The sequence below is a fragment of the Chiloscyllium punctatum genome, chromosome 10 (assembly GCF_047496795.1).
Source record: "Chiloscyllium punctatum isolate Juve2018m chromosome 10, sChiPun1.3, whole genome shotgun sequence".
Lineage (NCBI taxonomy): Eukaryota > Metazoa > Chordata > Chondrichthyes > Orectolobiformes > Hemiscylliidae > Chiloscyllium > Chiloscyllium punctatum.
The window spans coordinates 78,578,978-78,594,118 of NC_092748.1; the positions used below are offsets into that span (position 1 = coordinate 78,578,978).

At 38.8% G+C, this 15,141-nt stretch overlaps 1 protein-coding gene across 1 annotated transcript in view; it reads right to left on the bottom strand.

Moving 5' to 3' along the window:
• The window catches only part of ddx18 (DEAD (Asp-Glu-Ala-Asp) box polypeptide 18), a 42,973-nt gene that overhangs the window by 12,963 nt on the left and 14,869 nt on the right, over nucleotides 1–15,141 (bottom strand). The window contains exons 4-8 of the mRNA XM_072579620.1: nucleotides 14,950–15,085; nucleotides 12,971–13,071; nucleotides 12,134–12,333; nucleotides 9,803–9,917; nucleotides 7,431–7,570 (exon numbers count right to left, since the gene is read on the bottom strand). Coding sequence (XP_072435721.1) covers nucleotides 7,431–7,570; nucleotides 9,803–9,917; nucleotides 12,134–12,333; nucleotides 12,971–13,071; nucleotides 14,950–15,085 — 692 coding nt within the window. The remainder of the gene's footprint in view (nucleotides 1–7,430; nucleotides 7,571–9,802; nucleotides 9,918–12,133; nucleotides 12,334–12,970; nucleotides 13,072–14,949; nucleotides 15,086–15,141) is intronic.

Consider the following 15,141-nt stretch of genomic DNA (forward strand, 5'->3'; position numbering starts at 1 on the left):
GTTGGACAAGGGTGGACAAAAGTTAAAAATCATACAAACACCAGATTATGGTCCAACAGGTTTATTTGGAAGTACAAGCTTTCGGAGCACTGCTCCTTCGTCAGGTAGCATGTTGAGCAGGACCATAGGACACGGACTTTATAGCAAAAGATCATAGGTGAATTTATAGCAAAAGATCATACAACTGGTGTGGTATATTGAACAAACCTTCAATTCATTAATATGTTCCAGGATTTACATATTAATGAATATAAACCTACAACCCATTCTAAAAGATGAAAGACTTAACAGCAATCTAGGTTTATTCCATATAGCATATTTGTTGTATGACACTATGATCTTTTGCTATAAATTCGGTGTCCTATGATCCTACTCCACTATCTACCAGATGAAGGAGCAGTGCTCCGAAAGCTTGTACTTCCAAATAAAGCTGTTGAACTATAACATGGTGTTTTGTGATTTTTAATTCTGTTCTATGTTCAACGTTCAAACAGCCATAGTATTATTCTTGTACTTACTATGCATAGTCATTACTATGGATAAACTCTTGCTGCAGCTAGCTATTTGAAGATGAAAGTCATTCCATCAGTAAAACCAGAAAGCAATGGTTATTTATTCAAAAATATTCCACCATATGGAACATTTGGAAAAGTATTCATTAAGAACAATCAACCTAGATTTGTTAATTTGGGAAGGCTGTGGCTGACTAAACTCAACGTTTGAACGTAGTGACAAGTAGAGCTACATACAATCAACACAAATTTTAGAAATGTTTTTTTGACAAAACAACACCGCATTTGTCAGATGATGTAGAGTCTGTGTGGGTGGAATTGAGGAACCACAAAGGCAAAAAACCCATAGTGGGAGTTATGTACAGACCTCCTAACAGTGGTCAGGACCAGGGGCGCAACGTGTACTGGGAAATAGAAAAGGCATGTCAGAAAGGCAAGGTCACGGTGATCATGGGAGACTTCAATATACAGGTGGACTGGATAAATAATGTTGCCAGTGGATCCAAAGAAAGGGAATTCATGGAATGCTTACAGGATGGCTTTTTGGAACAGCTTGTCATGGAGCCCACAAGGGAGCAGGCTATTGTGGACCTAGTGCTATGTAATGAACCAGACTTTATAAAAGATCTTAAAGTAAGGGGACACTTAGGAAGCAGCGATCATAATATGGTAGAGTTCAGTCTGCAGTTTGAAAGAGAGAAGGCAAAATCGGATGTAATGGTGTTATAGTTAAATAAAGGTAATTATGAGGGCATGAGAGGGGAACTGATGAAAAAAGACTGGAAGCAGAGCCTAGCGGGGAAGACAGTAGAGCAAAAATGGCAGGAGTTTGTGGGTATAATTGAGGACATTGTACAGAAGTTCATCCCCAAGAAAAGAAAGATTATCCAGGGAGGGATTAGACAGGCATGGCTGACAAAGGAAGTCAGGAAATCTATCAAAGAAAAAGAGATCCTATAAAGTAGCCAAGAGCATTGGGAAATCAGAAGATTGGGAAGGCTACAAAAACAAACAGAGGATAACAAAGAGAGAAATAAGGAAGGAGAGGATCAAATATGAAGGTCGGCTAGCCAGTAATATTAGAAATGATAGTAAAAGTTTCTTTCAATACATAAGAAACAAATGACAGGCAAAAGTAGACATTGGGCCACTTCAAACTGATGCTGGAATTGATGGGAGATAAGGAAATAGCAGGAGAACTTAATAAGTATTTTGCAGTGGAAGACATGAGTAATATCCCAACAATTAAAGGGAGTCAGGGGGCTGAGTTGAGTATGGTTGCCATTACAAAAGAGAAAGTGCTAGAAAAGCCAAAAGGTCTTAAAATTGATAAATCTCCTGGCCCCGATGGGCTACATCCTAGAGTTCTGAGGGAGGTGGCTGAGGAAATAGTGGAGGCATTGGTTGAGATCGTTCAAAAGTCACTGGAGTCAGGGAAAGTCCCGGATGATTGCTGTTGTAACCTCCTTGTTCAAGAAAGGATCAAGACAAAAGATGGAAAATTATAGGCTAATTAGCCTAACCTCGGTTGTTGGTAAAATTCTAGAATCCATCATTAAGGATGAGGTTTCTAAATTCTTGGAAGAGCAGGGTCGGATTAGAACAAGCCAACATGGATTTAAGTAAGGGGAGGTCGTGCCCTCTTACTTTGAAGACGTGACAAGTAGATTAGACCGGGGAAACCCAGTGGATGTGGTCTACCTAGACTTATAAAAGGTCTTTGATAAGGTGCCACATGGGAGGCTGCTGAGCAAGGTGATGGCCCATGGTGTTTGAGGTGAGCTACTGGTATGGATTGAGGATTGGCTGTCTGACAGAAGGCAGAGAGTTGGGATAAAAGGTTCTTTCTTGGAATGGCAGCTGGTGACAAGCGGTGTTCCGCAGGGTTCAGTGTTGGGGCCACAGCTGTTCACATTATATATTAATGATCTGGATGAAGGGACTGGGGGCATTCTAGTGAAGTTTGCAGATGATACGAAGTTAGGTGGACAGGCAGGTAGTCCTGAGGAAGTGGGGAGGCTGCAGAAGGATCTAGACAGTTTTGGTCCCCACACCTCAGGAAGGACATACTGGCACTGGAACGTGTCCAGCGGAGATTCACACGGATGATCTCTGGAATGGTAGGTCTAACATATGAGGAACGGCTGAGGATCCTGGGATTGTATTCATTGGAGTTTAGAAGATTAAGGGGAGATCTAATAGAAACTTACAAGATAATACGTGGCTTGGAGAGGGTGAACGCTAGGAAATTGTTTCCGTTAGGCGAGGAGACTAGGACCTGTGGACACAGCCTTAGAATTAGAGGGGGTAAATTCAGAACAGAAATGCGGAGACATTTTTTCAGCCAGAGTGTGGTGGGACTTTGGAATTCATTGCCTCAGTGGAGGCTGGGACGCTAAATGTCTTCAAGGCAGAAATTGATAAAATTCTTGATGTCACAAGGAATTAAGGGCTACGGGGAGAATGCGGGTAAGTGGAGTTGAAATGCCCATCAGCCATAATTGAATGGTGGAGTGGACTCGATGGGCCAAATGGCCTTACTTCCGCTCCTATGTCTTATGGTCTTATGTCGGAAAATTAAAAGTTAATGGATCAAAGAGCATTTAAAATTGGCTTACTGACACAAAGGCTCAATATGGAATTTCCAGCTGTTTATAGTATTCAGCAGTAGTTTAGAAGTAAATGTAGGTGGCATGTATATGTTTAGGAAAGGTATGAAAATTGGTCATGTAGTTGACAGTGAGGAAATGCAGACTACAGAAGGCCAGTGGATTGGTCCAGTAGGGAGAAAAGTGATGTTTGGAACTCAATCTGAGAATATTTTATTTTTATTCATTTAAAGGATGTAGGCACTTATAGAAGAACCGTGATTATCTGAATGACACAGGCGGGGAGTATTTTGTTCTGATAATCGAATGCTGGATAACACACTTTAGCCAAGCAGTGGGGACTTGTGATCTTGTCTGGATAAACCTTGGTGAGTGACTAATCTTCTGGAATTTTTTGAGGATGTAACTCTGAAGATGGACAAGGGAGATCCAGTGGATGTAGTGTACTTGGACTTTATCAAAGGCTTTCTGAAAGTCCCACATAGGGGGTTAGTGAGCAGAATTAGGCGCATGGTATTGGGGGCAAAGTACTGACTTGGATTGAAAATTGCTTGGCTGACAGGAAACAAAGTGTAGTGATAAACAGCTCCCTTTCGGAATGACAGGTGGTACCGTAGGGATCAGTGCTGGGACCGCAGCTTTTTACAACATATATTAATGATATAGAAGATGGTATTAATAGTAACATTAGCAAATTTGCTGATGATACAAAGCTGGGTGGGTAGGGTGAAATGTGATGAGGATGTTAGGAGATTACAGGGTGACCTGGACAGGTTAGGTGAGTGGACAGATGAATGGCAGATGCAGTTTAATGCGGATAAATGTATGTTTATCCACTTTGGTGGCAAGAACAGGAAAGCAGATTACTACCTAAATGGAGTCAAGTTAGGTAAAGGGGAAGTACAAAGAGATCTGGGTGTTCTTGTACACCAGTCAATAAAGGCAAGCATACAGGTACAGCAGGCAGTGAAGAAAGCTAATAGCATGCTGGCCTTCATAACAAGACGGATTGAGTATGGAAGCAAAAGAGGTTCTTCTGCAGCTCTACAGGGCCCTGGTGAGACCGCATCTGGAATATTGTGTGCCGTTCTGGTCTCCAATTTGAGGAAAGACATTCTGGCTATTGAGGGAGTGCAACGCAGGTTCACGAGGCCAATTCTTGGAATGGCGGGACTATCTTATGTTGAAAGATTGGAGCAACTGGGCTTGTATACCCTTGAGTTTAGAAGACTGAGAGGGGATCTGATTGCGACTTATAAGATTATTAAAGGATTGGACACTCTGGAGGCAGGAAACATGTTTCCGCTGAAGAGTGAGTCCCGAACCAGAGGACACAGCTTAAAAATAAGGGGTAGGCCATTTAGGACAGAGATGAAGAGAAACTTCTTCACCCAGAAGGCAGCAGAGGCCCAGTTTCTGGATTCGTTTAAGAAAGAGTTGGATAGAGCTCTCAAGGATAGTGGAATCAAGGGTTATGGAGATAAGGCAGGAACGGGATACTGACTGAGGATGATCAGCCATGATCATAATGAATGGTGGTGCAGGCTCGAAGGGCAGAATGGCCTACTCCTGCACCTATTGTCTATAATCCGAAATTCAGATACTCAAATGCCGGATAACTGAGGTTCCTCTGTATTGTCCATCCCTAATTACCACAAAGGTAGTTTTGATGAGTCGTTTTGTTTAACCTTGCAAATCTTGGGGTGCAGGGACAACTAACGCTGAAAGGAATGGGGGTCCCAGTATTTTGACCGAATTTTTTTTATCACTGTTCTTTCACTGTGGAAAAGTTCTAAGTTAGGATGATGAGTGGTTTGGAGGGATACTCGGGAGGTGATATTCCCATGAAACTGCTGCCCCTGTCTTTTTAAGTGCAGAAGTCATGGAGGGAGCTTTAAGAGAAAATCTTGGTGAGTTACTATAGTGCATTTGTCTATGGTGCACACTGCTGCCACTGAGCAGCTGTGGTGAAGACAGTGAATGTTGAAGGTGGTGACGGGGTGCCAATCAAGCAGACTGTTGTGAGTTAGTTGTTGTAACTGCTTCCGGTGTAGAATATTCCATCACACATGCATTGTGCAAATATCAGCAAAACTCCGCTCTGACTTTATGATAGAGGCAAGATAGTTGATAAAGCAGTTGAAGATGGTTAGGCCTACAACACAATCCGAGGAAATATGACACAATGCATTTGAGGAAGGTTAAGCTTAAAATGTATAGAACATTAGTTAGAATGGAGCTAGGGTACCCTTCACATTTCTGGTCACTGCATATCAGGAAAGATGTGGCCTGACCATCGAGGGTAGAAAGGCAAGCTGCAAGGATGTCACCTGGAATGGAAAGTTTTATCCACAAGAAAGACTAGGATAAGCTGGATTGCCTTCCTTTGAAACAGAGGGGAGATTCAATTGGGGTATAATAATGTATGAAGGGCCATGATAGAATAGATTGTCAGGATCTATATGACCTATTTCTGTCAGTGGAGAAGTTTGGATACTCTTTTCCCCCCCCCCCCACATGAATACAATGGGTCTAATGCTTTCCTACTATGCCATTAACTTTTCTATGATTCAATAATGAAACAGGGAACTAGCATTGTATTGATTGAAATATCTGTAGCAAATCAACTTCACAAGTTGCATTCATCATTCAATTACTCCCCCTTTTCCGTTTAAAACACACAATGCTGCAAAAGGGCAGAATTATCTTATTATAAACATGGCAAATGCACATTGTGATATTATAATCTAAAACACTTCAAAGTAATAGAAAAGTGCTGTAGAACGTTAAATTTTTTAAAAGGTTGAATAAACAGCATTCTTGAATACACCATGAAGTTAAACACCATCAACTGAAGGAGCAGTGCTCTGAAAGCTAGTGCTTCCAATTAGTGCTGTTGGGACTATAACCTGGTGTTGTGTGGTGTTATTTTTAACTTTCTACACCCCTGTCCAACACTGGCATCTCCAAATCAATACTTAGAAATAACATTCTTTTAACTTGCTGGGGTATATTTTTGAACTTCCAGAATGGCAATAATTGAGGGCACATAGATCTTATGAAAAGCTGCAATTCCCCATTAAACCTGATGGTACTGTTGGGCTTGGCTAAGCCACTTTAGTCGCTCAGCAGACACATTAGCAGTGAAGTTGGTCATAATTGGGAAAGTAACGTGGTATTTCATAAGACTAGCTAAAATCCGCGAGAGACGAGAAGCAACAAATGTTTGCAAGCCAGGTTAATTAATGGGCCTTAATAGTTTTATACTCATCAGGAGAATTGGCAAGGACACCAACATAAAGGGAAAACAACATTTACATTGTCGGAGAGAAGAATGATTGTTTAGCAAGCAGACTCTGATTGGTAGAGATGTTGCCATGGTGAATGCACCAGTTAGACTGACAGTCAACTACAGAGCACGGTCTAAATACTAAATCAGGCAAGTTGATTCGGTTTGTAAAGACTTTCTCCCGAGAAATAACCCATAGAACAACTTGCTTATTTTGGTGAGTTGAAACAGGTGTAGTTTGTAGTTCTTTCTATCTGCAAAAAAACAGGACTCTGAATACCACTTACGTTCATACAGTTTTCAAATGTGGGAGAGTCTAGTACTAGTTTAAAAATGAGTCAACTCAAATTCAAAGCAGAGGTAAGGTGAAATGTTTTTCTCGAGGGTTGCTGGTCTTTGGGAATTCTCTATCTCACAAAAAGTGGAAGCTGGGTCAGTGAAGATATTCAAGATAGAGTTAGACTCGTTATTAATGATCAAGGGTACATGTAGTTAGGGTTACAATCAGATCACCCATAATCTTATTGAATGGCAGAGCTGGCTCAATAAACGGAATGACCCACAAGCCTGTTCCTACTTATGATTTTGTGGTTCTAATCCAATATCTATGTAAGCACAGGTTGAATTTGTTACATTGACTGCACTTGCCAGGGAAAGTGCTAGTTGCTGCTTTTTCTTTACTAATTTCTATTTGCTAATAAGTCAGGTGCAATGAGATCAGCATCCAGTACGAACAGCTTCTTGAACAGCAAGTCTGCGTCTTTTCATAATACCACAAACTAATGTTATATGGCAATGTGGATCATGGGCTAGAATATTTCTCATGATAAAATTGCTCTCCATTTTGAACTATTTTGATAATTCACCAATGAGTCTTTGAAAACACTGCATATTGAACTGATTGATATATTAAAATTATTCATAGTAAACTCTGACAAATTTTACTGTGCGTTGGCTTGATCAGTAACAAGACAAAAATGCAAGCAAAAAAAACCCCTGAAGATTAAGTATTCATCTTACTTGCTCAAGGCCTTCTACAGTAGCAGTTTCTTTGTCATCATCAACACCAACATACAAAGGTTCTTTCTTCAGTGAGATTTTAGCTAAATCTTCCACTCTACGAGTTTGTGTTGCAGAGAAAAGCATTGTTTGTCGTCGCTCTGTAAAGGTTATATACAAGCTATTAAGGATTAATTCATTTTTTTTCAAAGACCTCCACTTAATTTATTTTTATCTCCTGAATTGCTAAATTGGCAAAAAAGGTATTTTACAATCAGTCAACAAACTAGAATATATCGCCTTGTATTAAACTATAAATGTTCCTGTCATCCCCTTTACCCTTCAGTCGAAGCAAAATGCTCAGACAGTATGCTTTTAACTCCACCTTTATTCTGGGCCCTGGAGGGAGATAGAACAACCGCCCATGTGCACAGGGACACAGGTTCTTGGTCTTCTGTGATTGCAGTTTCTTATTGAATTATATAGTCATTTACAGGGAGCACCATCTAGACAAGGCAACATGTATATATTGAAATGGTGACCTAAGTGCCTCAGGAAAGGCTGAGGCACTTGGGGCTGTTTTCATTGGAGAAAAGAAGGTTTAGGGGTGACTTGATAGAGGTGTACAAGATGATTAGGGGGTTAGATAGGGTTGACCATGAGAACCTTTTTCCACGTATGGAGTCAGCTATTACGAGGGGGCATAGCTTTAAATTAAGGGGTGGTAGGTATAGGACAGATGTTAGGGGTAGATTCTTTACTCAGCGAGTCGTGAGTTCATGGAATGCCCTGCCAGTAGCAGTGGTGGATTCTCCCTCTTTATGGGCATTTAAGCGGGCATTGGATAGGCATATGGAGGATAGTGGGCTAGTGTAGGCTAGGTGGGCTTGGATCGGCACAACATCGAGGGCCAAAAGGCCTGTACTGCGCTGTATTCTATGTTCAATTACAATCAGCGGGCATCAACAGTAAAGATTAAGCCATCTGCTATTACACAATGAATATTCTTAACTTTAACTGGTTTCACATGATGAATACTTTTCACCTTGTTAACTGACCTTACATACTGAATTCTTCCAATATTATTAAATGACTCTACATAATGAATGTTTTTCCATCTTATTAACCCATTACCCTTGCTCCAGCACGCCATTGTTAACTGCAAATACTTATCTGATCTGAGTCATGCTCAGCTGAACATAGTTTCACAAAACTCAACTTAACTCTGTCCCTACCTGCTCGTACCCTTTCCACATTCTCATTCCAAGTTGAAAAATAATGAAAGTCAGAACCAAACAAACAACTTATGAAGTGTACCATAAACTGTTAAACATCCAAAAGTATTTGATGTGGAACGATTAGGGAAAACCTTCCTGCACTAATGCACCTGTGTCACTCCATTTTTTTCCCCTTTGTAAATAACGTTTGACCTCAGTGACAGCTTGCTTTCTAAGTGTGTATAGCCTCTAATTTGTAGATATTTTTAGACCATGTAGGCAAATAAAAGTAAATCTTAAAAATAGGAAATTGAAAATCTGCAAGCTGGGCTAGAGATGGAAATGCAGATGCAATCTTGTTTCTTTTAGGACTTATGCTGGAAAATAGAAGTTGGGATGTCAGGCAAAAATAAGGACAAACTTGGGTGAATATTTTCAGATTGTTACACTTTGCTCACATTCCACATCAAGCATAGAAATAAGACAATTAATGAAATAGAAAATATACTGAATATTCAGACAAGGTTTGATGAAACAGAAATAAAGCGAGAAATTGCTAGAAAAATTCAGCAGGTCTGGCAGCATCTGTGGACAGAAATCAGAGTTAATGTTTCGGATCAAGTGAACCTTCTTCAGAATCTGTTTGATAAGATAGAACTAACAGTTTAGAGTCGAATTCCCCAAAAATTATTCCCAAACTAAAGATTGTATTAACGCAAGAAAAACCTCACCATTAAACTGCAAATGCTTACCACAATGTGCTAAGTATGCTAATTAATACAGTATGTTCAAAAAGGGAAAACACACAGGTTTACAATTCATAAACAGTACATTTCCTGAGTATTTAAAAATCCAAATGTTAATGTAAACTTACTTAAAACAAGCTAGTGGTTTCCATAATGATTATGCTAGATTTGAATGCAATGGTAGATCAATGTTGCAATGATCTGAGGCTACATGAACTTAGTGCATCCAAAATTCCAAAAGTAGTCATGGACAAAGTCTTAACTTATCTTGACTAGAATGGTTAAAATTAATTTGAAATAGAAAATATTTAATATTGCATTTCTGGAATTTTGGAAACAAGTTACTATGGTGATAATAACTATTACTATTTTAATATAACACGACTATATTGCCTTCAAAAGTACAAATAAAATGACTGAATTAACTCACTCGGCAGAAGTCTAATTATCTGTTTCAACTCTTCTTCAAATCCCACTTCGAGGATACGGTCCGCTTCATCTATTATCAGACATTGCAGGTTCTTGTACATAAATCCTGGCGTGTTCTGCCAAGAGGAGATTAACAAAATGAACCATCCAAATAATATCGCAAATGGAAGATTTTAAAATCTCAATTATCTGAATACCACCTCCATTCTTTTTGAAAGTTTCAAAAATTAAAATTGTAAATCCATTATGGATGGTGTGAAGCCAAGAAGATATATTCTGAAGAAAGGAATTAATGTGAATTTTGAAACATTTACATTGTAAATTTCCAAGTCTACAACACAGAGGAATCAGAGCCAAGTAAAGTAATTACCAGGAAGGATTATAATGCAAAACTGAAATTTGAAAGGCATAAAGACAATGCGAAGAGGAGCTGAAGGTGTTGCCTACCACAACATGAGAATTGTGTAATGAGGAGTAGATTAATTTGTATTTGAAGTCAAGCATAGACATCTAAGTTCCAAGAATGAGGATCCCTCCTGATAGCAGCACTGTAAAAGGGAGATACAGTGACATTTTAACATAGCTCTAAGTGCTGTGTATATTCTCAAATCAGCTTATTCCTTTTGACATTTGAATCCTAACATAGCAAGTCCATAACACAGGAGGAGCAAATGTGCTTTAAGGTATAAAGTAGACCTATAGGATTAGAAGATGATCCTACAAGTACTTGTATCCTAAATTATAACATATCACACATTACAGGGCAATTCAAAGAAAAGTAAAGTACAATGTTTGAACATAGTACTTCAGTCCCTACATTGCTTCTAGTAAGCTTGACTGATAATCACAAATTGAATATTAGTGTAGCTACTTGCACACTCAATTGTTTAGCAAGTGTTGTTTACACAGTCAGATGAACAGTTATAATTTGGATTTTGCAAACACGAAGAACAAGGGCAGCATCTGCATGGCAACATCACAATACGCAAGCCACACACCATTCGGATTTGTAACCAGACGGTTGTTCTTTCACTGTTGCTTGGTCAAAAATCCTGGAACTGCCTTCCTCAACAGCACAGTGGGTATATCTATACCAAAAAAACCCGTAACAATTCAGGGCTGTTCATTATTACTTTCCAAGGCAACCAAGAATGTACAATAAATGCTGACCTGGAAATCAATTCCCACGCCACATGAAAAAGTCAAGATACTAAATCTTAAAAGAAAGCAGTTAAGATAGATCTATCATCATCCTGGTTTTTATTGCTTAGCAAAGTAGTTATAGCCTAAACTATCGAGGAGAAGGTGAGGACTGCAGATGCTGGAGATCACAGCTGAAAATGTGTAGCTGGAAAAGCGCAGCAGGTCAGGCAGCATCCAAGAAACAGGAGAATCGATGTTTCGGGCATAAGCCCTTCTTCAGGAATAAGCCCATTCCTGAAGAAGGGCTTATAGCCTAAACTATCTTTGACAAAGAACATGTGCTGAATGAAATTTCTTTATAGAAGCTAGCTATATTCAACAATTTTTATACAAAAATTAATTGACAGGATGGTTCTACATAATTAAAAAAATCAGACACCAGGTTATAGTCCAAAAGGTTTATTTGAGATTGCAAGCATTTGGAACTTCACTCCTTTCTTAGGAGTGGTATGATAGGAAGGTATAAGACACAGAATTTATGAGGAAAGTAGCAAAGTATTTTAATCAACAGTCTACCTCCTAACTGATTAAAGGATTCAACAAGGGCAACTAGTTTTAAAGCTGTAAATCTGTTGCTTACAACTACTGTGTCTTTTGTACTGGCTCAGTTCATGAGGAAGAAAACTTATTTACAAAAACAAATTGTGCATTCAAGGTTTACAAGAAAGGAATCATCATTTTGAAGTGCCAGCCTCAATCAGTGGTAATACACTTGTCTGATACAGTAGTTTGAGCTTAAGCCCCAATCTACAGTGTTGATCAGAATCTTAAGCTCTCATGTTAGTGCTGTATCTAAGAAATGCGGCACTGGTGGTGGTAATTTCTTTTTAGCTCAAATGTTAAAATTGTGGGCCTCTCTCTCACTTAGTTGAGCATACAAGATTTCCTGGCAGTATTAAATGGGGATTTAGGGGAGCTCTCCGAAAGGCATGACCAATATTTATCCCTCAATCAACATCACCAAAACAATTTGCTTATCTATGCTGTTGCATAATATATGCCATTCTGAAAAGTATATAATAGATTGCAAAATGTGTTGCAATTTCCTGAAGTTGTGAAGGATACTATCCATATGGAAGTTCTTTTTTATATACATTTATGAGACTTTCACATGATAAATGCTTATTACCTGCAAATGATCCAGAAGTCTGCCAGGAGTTGCAATTAAGATGTTCATTCCATTTGCCAATTTTTGTGCTTCTGCTGTTCTGTTGCTGCCTCCCATGAGTAAGCCATAAGTATGAACATGGTATGCCATTAGCTCTTTCAGAACACCAAATGTCTGCATGGCTAATTCTCGAGTTGGCGCAAGAACGAGGATACCAGTTCCTGAGGAAACAAGATTATTTTCAATTACAGACCACAACCACAGTGTAGCTTTATGAATACCTCTAAACTATTTCTACTTCAAAAACTGGATGACTGTAATAGTAAAGAATTGAAGTGTAATTGGGGCTGAGGGGAAAGAGGGCTCAAAAACAGGCTAAATTAGGAGACTTTTACTGTTTAGATTTTACTAGATTTTTCAAAGCGAAAACATTTATAAGGCTTGAAATTAAGGTAAACCAACTACACATGTTTGATATTCAGATTTTCTTTCAGAAACAATTCCAACGACTGAAGACATACGGTTATAATGGAGTATTAGTAAAACAAAATACCGTTGCTGTAAATCTCAAATAACAGAAAGATTGGCAATTTACACGTTTAGCAGAATCAGCTCTGATGAAAGAACACCAGAAATGCTTACTTTGTTTCGCTATCCACAAATGCTATCAGACTTGTTTAACTCTTGCATCATTTTTTTTAAAAATTAAAAACATTATTTGCTATCAAAATGCATTAGATGCTGCTCCAAACATAACAAATCAAACAAGTTCTACATAAATCATTAAAATTATGAATTATGGTCAATGAGTGGACCACTATTCAACTTCAATCAAGCAAACCTGAGCTATTTGCTTACCGTTTCTGGGCATGAACTTAAGTTTGTAGATCAGTTCAATGGCAGGAATGAGAAATGCCAATGTCTTCCCACTGCCTGTCTTGGCAGCAGCCAAAATATCCCTAAAATAAACAGTTAGGTTTTAATTTCATAGCTTTGAATTTCATCTTCCATCAGAATTTTATTACTCCTATTGGATAAATAGATCATGTCTGGAAAAACAGGTCTTACACACTGTCCTTAGAACACAACAGTAGAGTACAGGCCCTTCAGCCTTCAATTGTTGTGCCGATCCGTGAAACCAATCTGAAGCCCATCTAACCTACAGTATTCCATTATTGTCCACATGTTTATCCAATGACCATTTAAATGCCCTTACTACTGTTGCAGGCAGGGCATTCCACACGCTTACTACTCTGAGTAAAGAACCTTAAATGATTCTGGAATCAAATACTAACGATCAAAAATAGCAATTTCAGAAAAAGGATACAAAAAACTTTAAATATGTGTTTTAAAAGAAATAGCTCTCTCAATTCTTTTGCCACACCAACCATTTCTATGTTTAATGCACAAATTGTCCCAGAATGTTTCAGAGAAGCATTCTCAAAGATGGCACACTAAACCAAAGACGACAATAAGGACATTTAAGAGTAAATGCTTACAGGGGTGGGTTTTTAAAAGACTCTTAAAAAAGTATTACGGCAAGATGATTATCACCAATGATTAGAGTAAAATGGTGGGGGGAGGGGAAGCACAAATAACTTGAGGTTTTACGGGCTGTAGGGAATTCAGAAATATGAAGTGTACAACTGAAGAGACTTAAAAATTAAAAGATACAAATTCATTAAATTTGATACAAAGTTGGACAGGATACCAATATCCCTCATTGAGTATATCGGAAATGTGCAAGCAAGTCTTTTTGTGGGATGGGGTATATAGTATAGTTTAGATAATTGAAGCCAACAGGTATGGAGGTTAGGAGGCAGGCCATAAGAACATAAGGCTGGTGTGACAAAAGCATGGATGAGTGTCAGTAGCAGTGACAAAGCAATGGCAAGAAGGACAATACAAAGAAAGGAAAGTAGATAATTTTCACTACCTCAAAAACTGAGGTTAGAAACTCCACTTGGAATCAAACAGGTTGCTGAGGTTGCATACAGACTAATTCAACCTGAGATCATAAGATGTAGGAGCAGAATTATGTCGTTTGGTCCACTGAGTCTGCTCTGCCATTCAATCATGACCAATAGGTTTCTCAGGAGAAAGTGAGGACTGCAGATGCTGGAGATCAGAGCTGAAAAATGTGTTGCTGGAAAAGCACAGCAGGTCAGGCAGCATCCAAGAAGCAGGAGGATTGACGTTTCGGCCAATAAACCCTTCTTATGAAAGGCTTTCATCCCTGAGATCATGCTTATGAACCTCCTCTGGACTCCCTCCAAGACCAACATATCCTTTCTTAGATACTTGACCTAACATTGCTCACAAACGTCAACATGAGGATAAAGGTGCCAGCTCTGGTATTGAGATTGCAGCAGAAATCAAATATGACAACTTCAAATTTTGCCTAGACATTTAGATATGCAAAATTAAAATTCAAAGACAAGGCACTGGACATACAGCCTGATAAAGAGATAGAATAGCAGCTAAGAATTGTGAAAAATTAAAAGGTGGATGTTATCAGCATACAAACAGGAGCTGAACATAGGTCTGTGGATGATTATGAAGGGGCAGGAGATGAAAAAAAAAAATGCCATGATAAGTTATTGAAAATCCCAAGGGCAGTGGTACAAAAACAACAATTTGTACATCTCCATTTGCAGTGAAGAAGGCAAGTTCAGAGGAGTTGATCCTGTGCTACTTCTGATGGCTTATCCAAGTAATGCACCCTAAATCATTGATCAGGTTGACAAAACAGCACTGAACAAAAGAAGAAATACTTTTTAAAAAATTACACAAATAATGTTCAAACTTGTATGAAATATATGGTAAACACAACCTACCTGCCCTCCAATAAAGGTCGGATACTTCTCTGTTGAATGGGTGTCATATGAGTAAAGTTCATGTCAGCAACCCCTCTTAAAGTATTTTCACTGACCTTGTCAGCCAAAGAAGAAAAAGCAGTGTCTTCAAAAGCACCTGAATAAAAAGAGCATGAAATTAACTGAAAGCATCGCCAGAAGGTGCTACTTATC